This window comes from Rhamphochromis sp. 'chilingali' (assembly GCF_963969265.1).
Source record: "Rhamphochromis sp. 'chilingali' genome assembly, chromosome: 10".
Taxonomy (NCBI): Eukaryota; Metazoa; Chordata; class Actinopteri; order Cichliformes; family Cichlidae; genus Rhamphochromis; species Rhamphochromis sp. 'chilingali'.
In genome coordinates, this window is record NC_137937.1 from 16,872,847 (window position 1) to 16,894,709 (window position 21,863).

A 21,863-nucleotide genomic window follows, 5' to 3' on the forward strand; every position below is an offset into this window, starting at 1 on the left:
CTTAATATTGGGTAAATTTCAGGCCATGAAAGTAAGCTTAAAGCTTACATCAGAAGAGGCGCAGAGCGTGTGATTGTGTGCAGTTGCAATGAAGCAGGTTCTCAACCAATATTTCACTATCTCGAGATGAAGTACCTTATGTGGAGTCTCACCCAGTACAGCCTCTTTACCAGATTGCATTCTGCCTAATGGGAATCCCCAGAGCTGCAACCATCAGTCAGTCCTGACATTACACATAGACCAGGATACACACACAGTCATATTTGCAGCCACACACAGCTTCTACAACCTAAACGTGAACCCGTTCTGGGCGTGCAGCTCGAGCATGACTGAGGGCTTTATGGGAAGTTTTACTGCATTTTTCTCTCCTCCTGTCTCAGATCTCATGACACACATCAGTGAGCCTCCTCCAGTGTGGTTCTTAATAACAGAGGTTTTGACAGGTAACCTATTGGCTAACTCCGAATAAATCTTCTCACACTGTATTAGTGAGGTTAATAAAGCTGGGCCTTTCAAGGTTAGAACTTTGTACGGTCTCGTTTTCTGAGATTAATCACACTGAATTCCTAAATGCTACAAATTAGATGTTAGATTGACTTATTTCCAAAGGTAGTTTTTATATATATATTTATTATAGTGTCAAAATTATTGCATTAATATGTATTGTAGTCACATACACTGTGATTTTGGCTTATGTTTACCTAATTTTGTTGTATTTGATAATTAAAAAATACTATTAGTCTCATTGACTGAATAACAGAGCAGGTGTTTTATTATGACATAATGCATTATTGATGGACTTCTAATGCTGTCAGCAGGTGTTTTGTCATTTATATTCATTCTGCTTTACTCACTGAAAATGTTAGCGCAAAGGGCCAGGATCTACAAACCTGACATCAGATTGTTGGTAAATTTTTGCTCAGTGTATTTGCATACCTTTATTTTGGGAAAATAGTTGGCAGGTTTATTGTTGTATGTTTTTGGATTTTGTACTACACTAGTGTATAATCTGTAATATAACACATAGTTTGTATTGCCAGTGCATGGACTTTGGACTCCTTGTGGGTATTTGTGCCAAGCGTAGCATGAAGGAGAGGGGGGTTTCCTGATGTTGGGAGGAGTTCTTGCTTTTAAGCAGTTTGAGCTTCAGCCGTATGAGCTTAAAACAGAAATTGGCCTCTTTTTTTGGCAGCTTGTCCATCGATGTCAAGACAACGACCAAAACTTTTCTTTATGTGATCTCTCATTTATGCCTCCATTTCTTTCACGTGGGCTGATGCGAGCCACTTTACTCTGGTTTCACTCAGTGCTCTCTATGCCGTCTTCAGCTTGTTCATAATGCTGCCATCAGGCTCCTCACAGGCACCCAAAAAACAAGATCATATTACACCTATTTCAGCTTCTCGCCATTGCTTGGTTGTGAGGTTTAGAATTGATTTATATTTGTCTGTAAAGACCTTCATAGTTTGGCTCCTTATATCACTGACCTTTTGCACTCCTACACCATTTTTAGGTGCCTCAGCTCAGCTCATTAGATTTTTCTGGCTGTCCCACACTTTAGATTCACACTTAGAGGAAATCATGTGTTCTCCATGCGTGCCCCCAAACTATGGAACAGCATTCCCACACACTCTAAGGTGCTCCCTCCTTTCTCTTTTATTCACATTCATTGGCTTTTGAGTCTCTCTGATGTGTTCAGTGTGTTTCTGTGTTTTTGTCTGCCACATTTGTATTTGTTTAGCACCTATCAGCAAATCCAGCCCTCTCGGAACTTTCCTTTCTTTAAAAATCGATTCCCTTGTTTACTTTTGTATCAATTCGGCCTGCTGTGCAGCCGACTCAACTTTTATGAAGTTAAAAGGAAATAAAAACAAGATTATACTGCTGAACTCGTTAAAGGCCCATTTATTTCCACCTCCACCCTTCAGCCACCCCTCACAGCGAAATTAAAACTCTTCTTATTGAGTGTTATACGTATTTTTAGAGCATACTATTACACTCTCCTATGCTGACATGTGATTAACTGCTCATATATTATCATTTAATAATTCAGACCCGTTTGTCTGCCCTGTACTGACGCATAAAGCTATTGATCATGAATGTATAATGAGCATCTAGTAATTGATGATGAAAATGAGGAAGAAGAATAACGAATTATTCTGCACAGCAGCGTAAATCAATGTGACAGACACCATTGTTGTCTTATTACACCTTATTACACCTTATTACACCTTTCACCCTGGAGTCAGAAACAAGCACCTTTCATTAAGTCATTAGAGAGCCTTCATTAAGATAGTGTCATGTGGAGCGGACTATACCAGTACTGGAATTGCGTGGTCTGTGCCTTTTGTGGATTGTTTAGGAAGTAAGAAAGAAAGATATGGACATGTCACCTGGTTTATATTGAACTATCAAGGGCAGGTCAAGCGATATATCAGTTTTATATCAGATATATCAGTGTTATAGTAGGCATGACATCACCATCTTTGGTTTCCAACATTAGTTTAAAACTGTTCCATTTTTTGCCCCTGCGTGAATAATAAACTAGAGGCGTGTTTGTCCTTAAATGTGTGGCTGTGTCTAACAGAAACACACATCAGCATGGAAATGAGGTAGTCACAAAAAAGCAAGAAGGGAATATTGTAGTGGGGTTTGAATGACTGCTTCACTGTGAGTGCATGAATGCCACAATCACAAACTTCATTTCCTTTGATGAGTTTTCTCCTAAGACATTAGTGATTGTTAAGGGGTTTGATTGGAGCATTGTTTGGGATACTTGCATCCACTTGAATTGATTTTTAAATGGAAGCATTAGACTTTGATGAACCTTGTCTATATTTTCACTCTGTCCCTGTAATGACTGTGTGGCAGCCTCATTTAACTGGAGCTGGAACTCATAGTTTTTGAAAGTGTCTCAAATTCACAACGAGTACTGCAAAGTCAAATGCAAATGATGAGAAACAAGCTTTTTTCACAAGGTCGGCAGTGTTCCCGTTCATCATTTTGGAAAATTATACGTACAAGTTATTGTCTATAATATTTTCTCATAATACCAGAAACAATGAGCTGAAAAAACAGTGAGATGCTGTACGCTTCATGATTTTTGTCACATTGAGACTGCAGATCCTGTTTGCATTGTCCCAGGAGGAAAAGCTGGGCTTTTCCACATGATGACATGAGAGGCTGCGTGAGGGATGGGAATAGGATTTTTGATAATGTGAGTGTATGTCAAAGCTGTGCATTAATACCAAAAGCAAGAAATCAACTTGAAACTATTTTGGGGAGTTTTAGTGAAGACATTTATTCAAGAGAGACAGAAGGGAGTGAAATAGAGAAGAAAAACACAGGAATGTTGCGGGAATGTTGTGCGATCTATGAAGGGGTAATAGACAGAGAGGAAACCGAAGAGGTCATAATGAGAGTGGTTGTCAACATTATACCAAATGTGGAAAATAGCTGCATCAACTGAGCTGCTGTTTTTCGATCACTCTGTCTCCTCAAACCTGTGTGCTGCATCGTCTCCACTGTGTCAAAATAGTAATCCTTCAGATTTCTTTGAATTATTTGGGAAATCAACAAAGTTGCAGGGATGAAAATCTGGTTAATGGCGCAGGTGGTGGTGAGTGAAGATTTAGTTGATGTGGCTCTCTGTGGTGTTTCTGGCACGCATCACATTTCAGGCCATTTGAGCTCATTGACCTCTCTCAGAACCTTCAGTTTACTTTACAGTAGAGCCATACGCTGACAAATTCAACAGCTTTAATGGTGGAAAAAGAAAGGCCCTAAACTCCAACAAGCGTGGCGCTCCTCACCTGCAGTCGGGCTTTGAGCTGTGGGCTCTTCAACTGAAAACTGCTCAGACTGATACTTTGAACAGTGAGAAGCCACTCTTGATTTAATGTGCACTGTGAACATTCACGAGTACACAGTGGTGGAGTACACTTTAGTTTGTTTCAAGTACAGTCATAGATTTGCCCTCTAAACTTACTCTGCAGTTAATACAGCACTCCAGATAGTGAAATAAAGCATTAAAGGCCCATTTAGTAAAGGCTGACATTATTCTCTTAAGGTACGCTCTTGAACTTTAATTGAAGAGTGTGAGTAATACTAATAATGTTTTCTTGTTTTGGAGTGTTTGTTAATCCTTTTTCAAATGACCGTTTAAAGTGAAATTGAAGATTTTGTTGGAGTGGGTGTTTTTATTTATTTGTTTATTTATTTATTGGATAGTGGATAGCGTGCTCTTACTGCAGGCCCAGGTGTCCCACATGGCAGTTTGCCTTACTGGCAAAGTGACACAGAGAGCAGCGCTTTTATGGCCAGTGCTCATTAGTTGTTCTGAACAGATAAATGTCTGGTGGATTATGTTCTCAGCTGTCTTTCAAGAAGACAGAGAGCTGAGAGTGTATCATGGGCTTTTAGATGTGTTGATGTTCCACTCCCGGGGCAAATTTACCTGGTCTGTACTCCTCTGAGTCCTCTCTTAAATACATTTATTTCTACTCTCGGATACTGTTACACAGTTTTTGTGGTTGGTTTTAAAAGCATCATACAAAATTAATAGATTAACACTGCGAATGTGAAGCACGCATTAGCTGTTTGTGTTCTTGGTAATTTCTTGTCTCTCAGTCAGATCTCTTTGCTCACTTACCCACTGGTCTGTGGAGCCAAAGATTTGCTTTAGGAAGGAGGATTAGGAGGAAAACCAAATCTTTAATATCTCATTTCGGGGAAATCATGGATTTTCGATTACACCGGCGGCGCTCGAGAAAAGCCCTTGTTCCAAATACAGAGTTTAGTGCTTCCGACCTGTTCACTGAAATGAACTGAGACGCACAAACATAGCAACAGTGCTGACACAAGCATCATGTTAGTAGGTGAAGCTTCATGTGAGTCAGCCAATTTTATCATTACTGAATCTGGTCCCATAAGCCTCCTTTGCTGACTCTTCCACCCATTCAATTCAATGAATTAAACATCCAAACCAGTTCAGTTAAAATACGTTACATACATATAAGATGATTTCTTTTTATTTCATTGTTCAATCTTCACAGGTGTAGGCTATCTTAGGAGTATAACTATTAAAGCAAAAAGGCAAAACACACACTTCAGTAGCTGTTTTTTTTCTTTCTTTCTTTTTTAATGTCAAGCCAGTATCAACATTGCTCAGATAGCAAGATTTTCCTCGTTCCACTTGCCTAGTCAACCTGATTGTTTCCTGTCCAGGGAAGAGCTTTAAAAATCCCCTTGTGTAAAGCTGAAAGAGCAAATGTGACTCAGAAAGCTGGGTTTTGGATTTCCAGATGGTGTATTTAAAGACTTTAGAGTTTAAATTTGCTTGTGATCTTCTCAGTACCTCATATGTTTTGCTCAATATTTATTAGCATAAGTGCAACTTAATGGCAGAAAGACAGAGATTCGTAATCACTTTCCCATGGTAGCACTTCAGTACCCAGAGCACCCATTTTTGTGACCTTTGCATGTTTTTCCTTATACCCAGTGTCCCTCCTGTTCTGTAGCTTTCTGCTCATAAGGTGAACAAATGTCCTGGCAAACCAGTGTCCCAGTGTGCGGATGCAGACTGTGTGGAGTGAGGAGGTGGACCCAAGTGCAGATACTCGAAAACTAAACTCAAACTTAACAGAAGGCGAGCCATTTATTAAGGCTGGTAAAACATTACAAAACAAAAGTCAAAGGCGACACTAAACAATAACCTAAACTGGGAAGAACTAAGTCTAAACATAAACTCTGGAACGTGAACATAGAAATCTGGCATGGAAAACCGGAAACGTGAAGATTTGGCATGGATTCATAGATCTGGAAACATGGCATGACATAGCAGGATAGCAGACGATTGGACGAGGAATGAATGAAAACACACAGACTAAAGGCACACAGGAGGTGACCGGGGAAGTGGAAACACATGGGAAAACAGCTGATTAGAATGAGCATAATGACACTACAGGGTTAGTGAAAGTAAACACAGTGAACATGGGACACCAGACCTCTTCAAAATTAAACGGGAAATATAACGGGACGCAGACATGACAAGAGCTTGATAACATGGGACACGCATACTTGAAACACGCAGACTCAACATGACAAACCGACAAGCGAGACTTAAACACAGGGGGAGATGACACAAATGGATCTAAGAAACACTGAACTAAATGGCAATCAAGGCAAAATAGAATGAAATATAACCTAATAAACTTGAACATAAACCATAAACATCAAAATATATAAAAACTCAAAATGCTGGGTCAGCTGACCCAGGATCGTGACAACCAATCCATGACACCTCTTACAAAAACCTATAGCTTATTGATCTATCTACCCAACAGCCCACATTTGAGACATAAAACTCCTAATTTTTATGGGCTTTTCCCAAGTGTGCAGTCTTTTGAAAAATCAGATATGAATGTCATACATAATAGTCGGTTTCCAAGAAAGCATCTCTCTGCTCGCTCCTCTGTGCTGTACCCACTCTCACTCATATTCGGCCACCCACAGCAAAAGCCTTTTCTATTTCATACTTTTCAGCCTGCATGTGTTTATGGCCTCATAAAGCTGGCACTGTGGGATGCAGAAGGTCTGAATCAATGATGTGTGTCTGAGGAATATTGACCTGCTGGGATATAGAACGAGAGCGAGATAGAGAAAGAAAGTTGGAGCACTTTTAGAAAATAATGCCTTTAGCTGCACACTGTGGTTTGGGACAATTTCAGATAGTTCATAAATTATCAGCTCATATCAGTGATATAAGATGTTGCAGCGTTTTCTAGATTTTTTTCTTTTTGTTTCTCTGACGTGACTTGCTGTATATGGTTACCTCTCTTCTTCTTCTTATCCTGTCATTCATGTCCTCCTGCCGCAGCTTCCTTGCAGTAACGTGTCAAGAGCAACGGTGTGTAAAAAGCTACATGTGTGTGTCTCTAGTGGCTCTGCAAGTGAGCTTGAGGGTGTGTGAGTCATTTTAAATGTGAAGAAATAGACACCTTTTCCAGTGTCTTTGCAAAGACACTGGCCTGATGAAAGCAAAGCCTCCTAGCACTGAAAAAACACACCACTTAATATGTTGCATATGTTAAACTATTGAGTATATTATAAAATTATACTGACGATAATCGTCAACATAATTACTCATGCTTCATTTTTATTATAGTGACAAAATAACCCAGTCGACAAGTCGTGTCATTACTGTTCTTTACTGCCTCTCATAAGCATCAGCAATGTCGTTATGTAGGAGTCAGATATTCGCTGGTATTGTCATGCTAATGATAGGGAAAGACTCTATCTTGAACTGATGAGACGTGCAAACACTGAGCAGAGAAGCTTTTATCCACTAGTTCCCGTGCTGTCAGTCAGCAGTTCAAGCTCTTTAAGAGAAAACAGAGCAAATTGTTGGATATAAAAGATATAAAAGATATGCTCTGTGGCTGCTATTGATCTCTGTTGCTTGTCAATATTTAGCATATGTTAATGTACAACATATAGTCAACATTCTTCCTTTGACTTTGGAAAGTATCGTTAACGTAGAGTGCATCTGCACATCTCTGTTTGTAGATAAATCAGAATTGCTCGATATTACCATTCCCTCCCTTGGTGTTTTGGTCACAGTGGATGATAGCACAACAGTGATTCAAGTCACGTACTGTATAAACAGTCACATCAGGGTACTGTTTCATTGGAAGATATTACACATCATAATTATAGTTACCCAAGTCAAACAGATTTTGTTTAGATATAGTGCAATATCACTAAATTTGCCTCTAGGGTTTTTTCTTTTTAACAATCTGTATAGAGTACATTACCCTTTACTCTCAGAACATCATGTTAGATAAGCACAGACTCCCCAGCAGACTCATTAACAGAGGGGAAATAAGAAAACCTTGGGTAGATATAGAAAATGCTTGAAAACAGATATGCAGTAAATGAAGACAAAAAAAATGACGAGGAACTTTTAAATGACAACAGATGATAACTTTGCAACAATAAAATTGTTTTCGTCTTCAAAAACTGCTGGCATTGGGACACATTCAAAATGCACTGTAACTTTGTACATTTGTGGTAAGTTAGGCAGCTGACAAACTAAAGCCACAAGTTAAGAGTCTTGGAGTTATTTTAAACCTTCTTTTTTCAAATCCCACATAATTTAGATTTCATTACCAAGATGTGCTTCTTTTCACTGTCTCCAAAGTGCAATCCTTAATGACTCTCCATGATTCAGAAAAACTTGTTCATACATTTAGTTACAGTAAACCGGATTATTTCTGTTCTCTTGGCTGGATTTTCTAAGAAAAGAAAAACATTAGCAGGCTGTAGCTAATTTAGAGGTTCCAAGGTTCACTAACACAAGTAACCAAGAGGAAGTCACTATAGTTTCTGCACTGGCCTCCAGTATTGTACAGAATCCACTTTAAAAGGCTCTTGTATATAAAGCCTTACACTGTCTTGGACCATCGAACATTTCTGACAATCTGTCATGTTATGTTCCAGTTCACTCCCTGAGATCCTTCACTGCCAAACTGTTAGGCAGAGAGACAAAATAGTTGAGGATGCAGTTTGGTTTTCATTCCCCAAACTTTGAAACAGCCTCGATTCAGGAAGCACATTTTACCAACAGTTTTAGGAAACTCCTAATGACACACTTCCTTGCTCTTGCATTTAAACTTTGTTTTGACTTAACAGGAATAGAGTCAGCATTGGTGCTTTTCATTGTACCACTGTACTACTCACTGTCAGGTACAGCCACATTAAGAGTGGCTTTACAGAGTAGTTTTTCTTCCTTAAATACTTATTTGAACAGGATTGTGTGTGTGGGTGTGTGTGTGTATATATATATATTTTTTTTTAATTTGTTTTTTTTCCCAGTGTTGTTGTGTATGTGAAGCCCTTAAACTATAATTGACTAATTGACTGAAGGGGAAGGGTTTACTGTCCTGAACAATATAGATGCTTGTTGAGGAATCGTAGAATCAGTGCTTAAGTAGCTCACATACATGTGGATACATACGAGAAGTTTAACAGCCAGTCATGTATAAATGTGCACATAACCTCTCAGAGTGCAGCTTGTGTTTTAAGTAATGGGATACAGCTGTAAAATAACATTTTATTGATTTGATCTAAAATTATTTCTGTATGGGTTAAAATTAGATTTATTTGCTTCCATGTAATATAAGACAACATAAGATAAGATAAGATAAGATAAGATAACCTTTATTCCCACACGTGGGAAATTTGTTAGGTTGGTTCGTTGATCCCATTAAAGTTAATTGTTTTTGCATTCATTGTAAGCATCGGTGCCTGTTTGCAGTTTGTGCTCCACAGAATAACACCAATACGAACCAATGCCGTCACCTAGTGGTCATATAAAGCCAGCGTTCATATTTGTATCACATGACCGTAACTTTGAGTCACGTGGCCGATTCTCTCCGAGCCTGCTTCACAGTAGCATATCAAGCTTTTCATATGTTTGTATTTAAAATTGATCTGAGGGGGTTTGGCATAAATAATACAAAATAAAAATAGTCTAAAATAATAAATAAAATTAAAAAATACAGTTTTCATGTTAAGAAATTGTGCAGAGGCAGTATTTATTTATTTTTATTTTGACAAAATCCTGTAAGTCCTGATTACTCTATTATCAGTGGGCAGAAGCAAATATTTTTTCACAAAAGAGTTGCTGCTCTTCAGTAAATTCCACAAAGTGAAGAAGGTAATGCCAGTTTGACCATTAAAATAATGGGAAAATGAAAAATGCCTTTGTCCAATCAATATTTAAATCGACAGCCTATGTCAGAATTGTATTTTAATCACATATGACTGTGTGTTTTTATGTGTTTGCTTTTCTTCTTCTTAGGGACCAGTGATCCATACGTGAAGTTTAAGATTGCAGGGAAGGAAGTGTTTAGAAGCAAGACCATCCATAAGAACCTCAACCCAGTGTGGGATGAGAGAGTTAGCCTTCTGGTGGAAACCCTGAGGGACCCACTGTATGTAAAGGTACAGAAGATAAGTCCATCCATCCATTCGCTTCCGCTTATCCTTTTCAGGGTCGCGGGAGCCTATCCCAGCTGTCATAGGGCGAAAGGCAGGGTACACCCTGGACAGGTCGCCAGTCTGTCGCAGGGCCAACACACAGGGACAGACAACCATTCACACTCACATTCACGCCTAGTGGCAATTTGGATTTTCCAATTAACCTATCCCCACAAGCTGCATGTCTTTGGACGGTGGGAGGAAGCCGGAGTACCCGGAGAGAACCCACGCAAACACGGGGAGAACATGCAAACTCCACACAGAAAGACCCCGGCCTGATGGTGGAATTGAACTCAGGACCTTCTTGCTGTGCGGCAACAGTGCTAACCACCGTGCCACCGTGCTGCCTATATGTCACCTAGCTCTAAAATGTCTTTCTTTAAGTTAATGTTAAATATTTCTGTAGAAGTTATAAAGGGTAAAAGGTCTTCATTTGTACCATTGCTGTACTTAAAGTAGCTGCTTTATATTTGTCCCTTTGTAGGTCTTTGACTATGACTTTGGACTTCAGGATGATTTCATGGGCTCAGCATACCTCTATCTGGAGTCACTGGAACATCAGAGGTCTCTTTCTCTTATTTGACTTATAATATTTTATTACCTGCCTTTTTTTTTAATGCACTTTTACACCCTTAGTCTTTTTGATTCCCTATTAAGTAAGCAGTCTGATTGACTCTGTATCTATGGATTGCCTTCAAAGCCTGTACTAGCAAGTAGATATAGTCTTTGACTTCCCTCTAGTGGCAATCTTTGGTACTTCAGCTCATATTTTCATGAAGCTAAACGTTTGCCTGTGAAACCATAGACAGACATACACTGCAACAAATATCCCTGTTATTTAAAGTAATGTACAGACATATTTATTTTTACAGTTTGTTACTGTAAAATTAAATATAATATAGAACATAGAATATAGAACATGACCTTTATAATACAATGAGCTGATAGACTGGTATCATATGGTCATTTTCGTGTTTCCATTATAATCTATATTAAGAGTTTAATACAGTAAAATTTATCGAGTAACTGGCTTTATAAGTACTGTACATCTAAATCTAAGCTTACAAAAACAAAAGGAATAATGTAAGTTTGTAAAGTAGCTCAGATCCATCAATATTTTTGATAATCTAAGTGTACTGTGTTTTTACAGCCGTTTGTTACAGTATAAAGTATAGTATCTCAAGTGGAATTGATTATTTTGCATTATATAGTGTGAACATCTCAGGGAAAAGGCACATGAATATGACTTTGGTTACCTTGGCTTGTTTTATTTCTAGTCACATAGGGGCTGGGTGAATCTAAACTGGCAACAGCACACATTTACTCTTGCTATATGCAGGTGTTATTTCTGATAATAATGATGAGTCCAGTCTAATCGGTTGCCCTAGTAGGCAATCAGTGTGATGGGAAGTCAGCTTACACAATATACTGTTTTTACAGAGGAGAATATGACCTCATGTAAGAGGTCATAGAGCAAGTATAACTCAGCGCTTTTACACCTATGACAAGTTAAGACACCTGCCGTAAAAACTGTATAAAGACCTTGAAAGCGAATTAGTAAAAGGTTAAATTAGCTCGATAACTTGTTTATGTTGGCTGTGTTGATGTTAACATAAAATTCACTAATAACGTCACAGAGTGAATTTTTTTAATCAGATTTCCACAATGCATTTTACTGCTTGTACACTATATATGTACAGGAAACAACATGTGAATATGGCTTATTGTTTATCTCCAAAGGGCACTGGACGTGACACTGGACCTGAAGGACCCACAGTACCCTGAACATAACCTGGGCAGCCTGGAACTATCCGTTACTCTGACACCAAAGGAGGGAGACGTGAGGGATGCTGTAAGAAATCTGGAAATCTATAATAACTCTGATTTTTCATTCATCTCTGTCTTTTCATGCATACACCACAAATCCTCCTTTTTCGGGGGAATCACTCTTTTATTTTAAAATAAAGAGTATCGCATCCCTACAGTAGATCAACATGGATGAATCATATTCCTAATCCTTCACTTTAGCATCACTTTTCTGAAAGACACTAGAAAGGTCAATAGTTTTAGGACATAAATGAAGTTCAAGTTGTGCTAAAGAACAATGTGCTGGTTTCGTTCAGCCTCACTTAGTAGAAACTCAACTCAGCAAATACATATGCATAAACTAAAGTGTAATGAATATGTTGTGTGGAAAAGTTGCATGTTCAAAGAGCACTGGATCTTCTTTCCTAATTATGTTAGCTCGTGCCTCTGCGGACGTGCAATGGATTTCGGAGTTGCATTTATTTATGTTCAATTATTTGTTTGGTTAATTGGACCCCTGCATGCTCGATTCAGACCAAGGCAGAGTCATGGGGGAAATATTTTATTCCTTTTGATCTGATGTCTTAATTCTGCAGCTTATTTGCTACTGTAGTTCAGAGAGTCCACAATTGACAGAACAAATAAACTCTATTTAGGTTAAGCACCAGTTTGGATTTCTCCCACTGTGAAAAATTGAGTACAAGGTTATAGTAATAAATTCTCTCTGATGCCATCTACTGGTACGAACCTGTAAGATGGAATATATAACTTTAATTCGCTTTTTGAGATCCCCGAGCAACCGATGACAACTCAGCATCAACAATGGGACTTTACTCAGTTATATTAAAGTTGATGAGCGTTTGTTTAACACGATGGGATTTATTTCTTCATTTTTTTCTCAAAAACAGAGAGGGCCAAAATCTGTGACACAGTGCGAGGCAGTGAAGAAGACTCAATGCATTTTAAGGAGATTTTTATATCTTGCCACCACAAAATCTATTTGTGTGTCCAGCAAAGTGAAATACTTAATTAGAATAATTCAAATATGTAAGCAGGTAAGAGCTTTAGGTGCTGCCTTTGCTTGGGTCTACGATGGAAAAGGGCAGGAAGAACAAGTGTATAGAAAATAATTATTAAAATGTGTGAAATTTATCAACAGGCACCAGTGTATATTATACAAATAAATAATTTCTGACTCCATAGAGTGCTTATACTGTACACTCACTTAACTTGCATGATTGTGGCTGCCCTACTCTCCCTGTCCCCCTCACACCCCTATCACTGACCTCCATGCCCTTTAACCTCTGGCCGTTCAGCCTTTAAAGGGAGATACTGGGGGGTTTTCTGTAACCGCTTTGTCTCATTTACAGACCATGCTTTTGAGAAGGAACTGGAAACGATCTAGTAAGGTAAACTAAAACAGCATGTAACTCATGAAACCTCTAACTGTACTGTAACCCCACTACCGACCGCACTGCACCTCACCTGTCCTTCTTCACTGGTGTTCTGGTACATGGATGGAGTCTCCGTGGCCCTTCCCCCCTCCCTTCCTCCGTTTCCTCCTTCCACAAATGTGGTATTGGCAGTTTTTTTTTTCTTTAATATTTCTCCAGTTCTCATTGTCACCAGCTTATTTTCCACAAGCTGCAATATACTTTGCATCTGCTGAGGTTATGTCAGCTCATTTTTGGAATGCAAGTGAGCTTAAAGGTGAACTATTCTTCGCACATGTGAAGGCAAGTCATACAGTCAGGTCCGTAAATATTTGGACAGAGACGACTTTATTCTGACTGTGATTGTGTACATTACCACAATGAATTTTGAACGAAACAACTCAGATGCAGTTGAAGTGCAGACTTTTAGCTTTAATTCAGCGTGTTGAACAAAAACATTGAATAAAAATGTGAGCAACGAAATCGTTTTAACACAATTCCATCAGTTCAAGGCCTCAAAAGTAATTGGACAAATTTAATAACTGAAAATAAAATGTTCATTTCTAATACTTTGCTGACAATGACAGCCTGAATGCTTGAACTCGTGGACATTACCAGATGCTGGGTTTCCTCCTTTTTAATGCTCTGCCAGTCCTTTGCTGCAGCAGCTTTCAGTTGCTGTTGTTTGTGGGCCTTTCTGTCCAAAGTTTAGTCTTTAACAAGTGAAATGCTCAACTGGGATAAGATCAGACGACAGACTTGGCCTGTAATAAACTTCTGGGTTGCTATGGTTGTGTGTTTCAGTATTATGAAATGCCGCTCAATCAATTTGACTGCATTTAGCTGGTTTTGAGCAGACAGTACGTATATGAACACCTCAGAATTCATTTGGCTGCTTCTGTCCTGTGACACATCATCAATAAACACTAGTGTCCCAGTGCCACTGGCAGCCAAGCACGCCCAAGCCACCACACTATCTCCGCCATGTTTTACAGATCATGTGGTATATTTTGGATCATGAGCTGTTCCACACCTTCTTCATACTTTTTTCTTGCAATCATTCTGGTAGAGGTTGATCTTGGTTTAATCTGTCCAGACAATGTTTTTCCAGAACTGTTATATATATTCTTTTTTAGATGGTTTTTTTGGGGGGTTTTTTTTTGGTTTTTTCATAAGCCACAGTCTTATGAGTGGCTTGCAAATTGCAGTGAACCCTCTGTACTTACTTTCATGGAGTCTTCTCTTCATGGTAGACTTGGATATTGATACGCCTTCCTCCTGGAGAGTATTGTTCACTTGGTAGGCTTTTGTGAAGGGGCTTCTCTTCTCCATGAAAATAACTCTGCGATCATCCACCACAGTTGTCTTCCATAGATGTCCAGGTCTTTTTGCGTTCCTGAGTTGACCAGTGCTTTCTTTTTTTTCTCAGGATGTGCCAAACTGTAGATTTTGCTACTCCTAATATTGTAGCAGTTTATCAGATGTTTTTTTTTCTTTTTTCTGTTTTCTCAGCTTAAGGGTGGCTTGTTTCAACTACATGGAGAGCTCCTTTGACCTCATGCTGTCTGTTCACAGCAAAATCTTCCAAATGCAAGCTGCACACCTCAAATCAACTCTAGGGCTTTTATCTGCTTGAATGATAATGACATAATAAAGAATTATCCACCATCTGCCCATGAAATAGCCTTTGAGTCACTTTAAAAAGAGGTTGGCAGGAGGAGCTGAAACTCCTAAACCCTTCATCCGATCTGACTGTGGACACCCTCAGATTAAAGCTTAGAGTCTGCACATTATGTCCATGTCCATTATAGAACTATAATTGAAATATGTTTCTGTGAACAGCTCTCCAACTATGTATGGACCTAACTATATGTGATATAAATATTAAGGGTGGAGGAAATACCTTACAGTCAGTAGCATTTTTTTTCAAGAGCACTTGCTGTACTAGTTGTAAAGATCAGCAATAATTGTTAGAACTTTTATTAAAAACTTGCTAACTTTGGTGCCATTTTTGTGAAATCAGTCAGTAATAATGCAGCTTCAGAATTTTCTTTTTTGTGATTCCACTGATTTTTACACTTTGAAGCAGTTCGAATCATTCATCAGTGAGATCTCTGTGCTTCTTCCACCCTTGATTTGCAGTGCATTGCAGCTATTATGTGGGAAAATAAGGCAGATTTCTATTCTGGGGTTTTTAAGAAGTCCTCTACAGCAAATACACTGTGAGATATGAAGTATTGTTGACTTTTGACTTTTTTACTGACTACAGGACACTCCTAGACCCCTTTTCCATCCAGTGAAAAAACATTTTCACGTCATTATGAGTTCCCATCTTGCCGCACATAAGGGGCTGTTAACTTTTGATTTCATTTTTTGTGATTCTTGTTGGCTGTGAGGTTGAACAGAAAGCATGCTGTTTGATGTTCCGCTTCTTCTTACTGGCTCGTGCATGATGCACATACCTTGTCTGTTCTTTCAATTCAGCAATTTTAGTGACAGGAACAATTTTGAGCTCAAAATTGAGTTTATTCACACTTTTATTTTGTTTGTTTGTTTTTTTTACTCACATTTCACTTTTAGTGTTATTGAGATAGAAACTTTATGATATCCACCAAGAGACATTTGAAGTATGTTTGTTTGGAGATGGGCAGGCGTCCTGCTGTATCGTGCCTCCCCAAACCAAGCCTTTGAAGCCTTCAAACTGTGCCACCCTGCCTGTGACTCGGGAATTCACTGAAACACTAACTATTTGCTTTTGCTACCCCACCAAAAAAGCACTGCTTGCCTCTGTGTTGCATACAGTACATAGTTATTTTTACACCACCGCTTCTTCCTTAAAGAAGCATATATGACTATTGAACCCACTGTGTAGAAGATGCAAACTTTAAAATAATAATTAGGAGGCAGAGGCATGTTAATACAGGTCTCTCTAACTTTACCACAGGGCAAAATGCTGATTTTGGGAATATTTTTTATATGTTTTCTGCTTCGAGAGGGCTGGCAAAAGTTTAACCCTGTGCAACACAGTATTAGTTCTTAAACTGTATTAAAAGACTTTCAGCCTGTGAACATCTTTGTGTATGCGCTCCATCCTGCTGTGTTCTGGCAGTGAGATATGGATTCCTAATCCAAATAGCCCATGGTTTTCTATAACAACAAATATGTGGGAACAAAAAAGAAGGATGCAAGGGAAAAGGGATTGTGCTCTAATACAGTAGGACATAACAGCGACCTCTCATCATTAGCATATAGCGTGTTGGTAGCAGTGAACGGGAGCCATGGAGGATGTGGGAGTTGCTGTATGGGAGGTTGGATTTAATGCAGGGAGCTATTCCCAATGTTTAATGTCTGGAGAATGGAAATTAAGAAGCTCCATCTCTAGATCAAAGGCCTGCGCTTGCGAGGCAGGGTTTGTTCAGAGTTTAATGAAATTCACCCTCAAAACAAAAGCTATGCTAATATGTTCTTCCTAACAAGGAAGGAGGTGAGAGCAAGGCAGAGGGAGAAAGTGGAAGTGTATTTGTTTGACAAATAAATAACCCTGCTCTTTGTTTTAGTGAAGGATACTGACACGATTCAAAGAGAGGTTAAATAGGCCTGTAAGTGCTAAGAAAAGTGTTGAGGGTAAAAAAAGACTTAAAATATGGAGAATAATCAATCTGAATTACAGTAGTTTACAGTAGCCAGATGGAATAATAATGTACTGTACAGAGGAAAACTATAAGTAACTGCGAGGTTCCCCAAGTTTTGGAGTAAAAACTGACAAGTCTGTTCCCTTTTATTCCTTTTTCTAACATAATGTTTAGAATATGTACAATAAAAATGAATATTCACGCTGCTGTACCCTGTTTAAGAATAAAAGGAGGTTATGATACATATTGTGCATTTTTGCACAAATATGGATGAAATGTTGATACTCACAGTAATAACGCTTTTTAGCATTGCCAAGAAATTGTTCACAGTAAGTGGATAATGCAGTGCTGTAATTTATAGCGAGGCCCTGGCATGTCAGGTGAACTCATACATAGCAAATTACCTTGAATTACCACATTTTATGTTCAAGTATTATCTTGTTTCTTGTGCCTGCTCTTTATGTGTCGCCTCAATGCATTTGATATCGGTTATTTTCCAGTGAATGAAGTGCAAAGTGTATGCAAGCCTTGATAAATTGATGAATGCTGCAATTTCTTCTATTTTGTGGGTTTGTTTCTATGTGCATGCAAATGTATAAATGTGTACGTGTGTGTTTGTGTGTGTGTGTGATTGCTGCAGTATCAGAGTATGCGTCTGTCGGATGTACACCGAAAAGCCCAGTTATGGCGAGGTATAGTCAGCATCAGTCTCATAGAGGGCCATGGCCTGCAGCCAATGGATGCCAATGGTCTCAGTGACCCTTACGTCAAATTCAGGATGGGTCACCAAAAGTACAAGAGTAAGGTAAGCCACACGAATGAGATGATGTTAAGATTATAGAATTTTGATAAAACTTTATAATTTTCGAGTCACCAAATATCAGTATCAGTCTTTAAAATCAGCTCTAGTTGTGTGTTATCTTTCTGCAGGCATATTTACATTTTTTATGCTCTTTATTTTACTTGTTATTTCTTTATACTATTTATTTGACTCTCTTTATTTTGATAGCGGTTCCAGCTCATATATTATCTAACAAATTATAGCTCACATTAACAAATGGACACATGGGCAGAGTGAATGTCCTTGTTTGATTTTTTTTTTTTCAGACAATTTCAAAAACGCTGAACCCTCAGTGGAGAGAACAGTTTGATTTCCACTTGTACGATGAGCAGGGAGGCTTTGTGGACATTACAGTCTGGGACAAAGATGCTGGCAAGAAGGACGACTTCATGGGACGGTACGATGGTCTTTACCGGAGCGTCTGGATATTTTGTTTTGTTTGCTTTTTGTTTTTTTGTTTTTTTTAATTGTATGGTTGATTAAGGCTTACTGCTTATTCAGGCTGATAAAAGGTGCATTTTAGTAAGGGTTAGTTTTAGTACAAAGTTGTCTTATTTGCCTAATTCTCAGCATTGATTATTGCAGAGCATCTCAATCCTGTGCATATTGAAACACTGCCCTACAGTCTTTCATAGTGAGAATGATTTCTTTCATTTGTCTTTCATCAGAGTGGATGTACTTGAGCAAACCTTTGCTTTGAACTGTTTGGCCCAAGTAAAGCAATTACTGTTGGCCTGCCTCTGTTTTAGCTGTAGATATATTAAAGGCATGCTAAGAAATCAATTCAATCAAGAGAAGATGCTTTCAAGTGTCTTCTAAAAGGTATTAATGGTGTCAGCTTTGGCTGAATTTCCGTCTGTTGCTTTTATCTTACACAAGATGTTTGCTTATTAAGTGATGCTTAACTTCAGTTAGTGAGGTGATAAAAAATGAACAAAAGAAACCTGAGATTCTCTATATTCTTCTTTTATTTCACGGGCGCTCTGCAGTAATTTAGACACATTTCTTTCTGTAAACACAAACCCCTACCATGACTTTGTTTGTCTCTTTTAGTATATAAGGCCTGCAGTATGTTTCATTGTCAGTTTCATCACAAAGTCTACAACTTTCTCATTTTGTGTCTGTTTATTCTTTTCTCTAGGTGTACCATTGACCTGTCGCTTCTTAGTAAAGAGCACACACACAAATTGGACCTGCCACTGGAAGAAGGTGAAGGTGTTCTGGTGCTTTTGGTTACACTCACTGCTTCTGCTGCTGTTTCCATCTCAGACCTGTCAGTCAACATGTTGGATGACCCGCACGAGCGGCACCAGATCAAGCAGAGATATGTGAGTTAGCATTTGAGCTTACGTTAAGCTGTGATTGCATTAATAATTTTGTGAGGAAAGTACACAATATGTTAGCGCTTAGGAAAAGAAATTACATCAGAGCTACTCTATATCCATATACTTATAGGTATTTGTATATAGACATATACCTGACAGTGTGGCAAAATGGCCAATCACATTTTGTGAAGAGTAATTTCTCTCATCAAGATGTCTTTTTTCACAAGCCAGTGTGCTTAGATTTGATTTATAATTAGATGATGTGAAAGGCAACAGAGTAGGAGATACAGAAACGGATACGGGGGTTGAGAGGTCAAGAAAGCAGTGCAAGCGGGTTCAGTCGTTTGACTGAAAATGTCCGAGCTCATAAGCCAGTTATCGTTAAGCTAGAGGGAGACAGACAGTGAGGGAGAAAGTGAAGGGCAACGAGCAAGCGGGAGAGAGCCCTAAGGCCCCATCTGCTTCAGAGGCCCTCCACTCAACACAATGGTTTTGTGTCTTTGTCTTAGTCTAGTTAACCCTTCACACCCTGTCATCTTTACATCTTGATGCAAAAAATACACACACACACACTTAAATGGATTTGATTCAGTGACAGCTTCCACACAGGGGACATTTCTCTGTCCATCAACAGAATTATGTGTCATGCTATCTCTCAGTGCTGCAGCCAAATTTGTTTCACTGTAAAATTTCATTTTACCATATGTAGGATATTTGTTTGCCTAATTGGTTAATTTGAGTTTCACCCTGATTTATTTATTTATTTTTATGACCTATTGGATTTAATTGTCTGGGCGAGTTGTTGGAACGTATGTTGACTTAAACAGATCTGCTTGTGTACATGTGGGTGTATCATACGTGTCTGTGTGTTTTCACCTGGGCTGTCGGTACTTGTGAGATTAGACAATTTGTTTGGATTTCTACATCTGAACTGGTACCCAGTAGCACATCCTAGCTGGTGTGTGTATGCCTCTTTCAATGTGTGCCTAAGCTGCAGTTGCCGAACATCGGTGCCACGACCTACATAACCGTGGCGGTGCCTTATTGGCTAGCCACGGGAGGTCGACCGCTCTGCTACGCGTTGCAGAAACCACACAACATCAGAGGGGGGAGCTCGAGGACTGAGACACAAACACGCTGTGCCTCTCCTGACAGTCACAAAATGAGGGCTAGGAGAATGGGTGCGTGTATGTGTGTTTGCCTGAATGTGTGTAATAGGGGGCGAGGGGTAAAGGGTGAGGGTTGCGCCGAAAAGGGAAGGCGTGTAAAATGAAAAGAAAAAGCTATTTCACCTCTCTCACAACTCATGCAGACCCCGTTTTTCTGCTCGGTTGAAGGCGACACATTTTACTTTCCTCACCTACCTCTTTTCCTGCTTCCTTCTCTCTCCTACTCCTCTCTCTCTCCATTTCTCTCCTGCTCTCCCAGCAACCTCAGTTCTTTGTCTGTTGCCGCTATGGCTCCTGTTAGATGAAGGGATGGCGAGATAGAGGGTGAAGGAAGGTGGTGGGGGGTTGCAGATGGAGGGGCATGGTGAGGTCGGTTTGGAGACTTGAATGGTCTTTACCTATTAACATATTCCTTTTCCTCAGACTGGCAGTCTTTCAGTTGGAGAATTTAATAAAGATGTACCTTATCAAAGAGCACTGCTAAGACCAAGTACCACCAGTAATACATAACAGTGCTGCTCAAAGCCTACTAATCTGCCCAGTGTGTGCATGTGTGGATGTGTGCAGGCGTAGGTGTATGTGTAGGCACATTTTTACCGACTGGTATTATCTGCTTGAAAAATCAGCTGTCCAGCACAAGCCTGCACAAAGCATGCACTACTGCTAGCCATAAACAAGCTCACATGTATGGACATGTGCAAAAAAAAAAGCGTCTACCTGTGTGTAACTAATAAAATGGCAGGGAATCGCAGCTTTGAAAAGCAGATACCTTCATAAGAAAACTCAAAATCGTCCGCTTGTCGCACCCTTCGGCAGCGTAGACACTCTGCTCGTGATGAAAAGGCGCACAAAAGATAACTTTAAGGTTAGGTGTAGCAGTGGATTGCAAACACACCTACATGTAAATCTAGCGTTTTTAAGAAGATATTACTGTCTTCGTTTTAGAGAATCATTGTGTTCCAAACTGGAAATGTCCTTGTCACTTTGTTCCACACAAACGCTACGAGCGCACCTCAAATGGCTCCAATTTGGGTTTTTTTTTTTGTTTGGTTTTTTCCCCAATTCAATCTGTGGCCATTGATGAAATACGATAACAGACATCTGAGTGCGGGGACATTTTGATAGCACTGAGCTCATTAATATCTTCTGAATTGTAATAGATTTTTGTGTCTGTGTTTTTGCCAGGTCACTGTGTGCCTGCGTGCGCTTGCTTCTGCATGTGTGCGAGTAAATGAATACACAAGATTTTCTGTGCCAACTAATTTGAATGCATCTGACAATGGAGATATGCAACATGGTGCAATGCACTCACTCATAGGCAACTACCTTAGACGTTCTATTGCTCACTGTAACCTTTCCTTCATCCCTAATTACTGTTTCCCAGAAGTAGAAAGGGATGAAGGCAGAGAGGGAAAATGAGAGAAAGAGATTTATGCATTATGATGGCAAAGTAGCACACACACTAATGGCTCTTAATGGGCTTGAGTTGGCCACAAGATGGGTGGATGAGACGAGGAGGACATGGTGACCTCCACTAAAGTGGTGGTACTTCACCATACACCCCCATGTGCTGTGTTGCACGCATGCATACACACGCACACGCATACACACACACG

The 21,863-nt window shown here is 39.3% G+C and overlaps 1 protein-coding gene across 9 annotated transcripts in view; it reads left to right on the forward strand.

The window, feature by feature from the left end:
• LOC308403749 (multiple C2 and transmembrane domain-containing protein 1-like) overlaps positions 1–21,863 on the forward strand; it is a 156,059-nt gene that overhangs the window by 73,137 nt on the left and 61,059 nt on the right. For 7 of the 9 annotated variants that reach the window (XM_080893449.1, XM_080893450.1, XM_080893451.1 and 4 more), the window contains exons 3-9: positions 9,863–10,005; positions 10,526–10,605; positions 11,782–11,893; positions 13,218–13,256; positions 17,553–17,717; positions 18,020–18,150; positions 18,895–19,081. In XM_080893449.1, the coding sequence (XP_080749575.1) occupies positions 9,863–10,005; positions 10,526–10,605; positions 11,782–11,893; positions 13,218–13,256; positions 17,553–17,717; positions 18,020–18,150; positions 18,895–19,081 (857 nt within the window). The remainder of the gene's footprint in view (positions 1–9,862; positions 10,006–10,525; positions 10,606–11,781; positions 11,894–13,217; positions 13,257–17,552; positions 17,718–18,019; positions 18,151–18,894; positions 19,082–21,863) is intronic. The other 2 variants (XM_080893445.1, XM_080893448.1) reach the window with 1 other exon arrangement.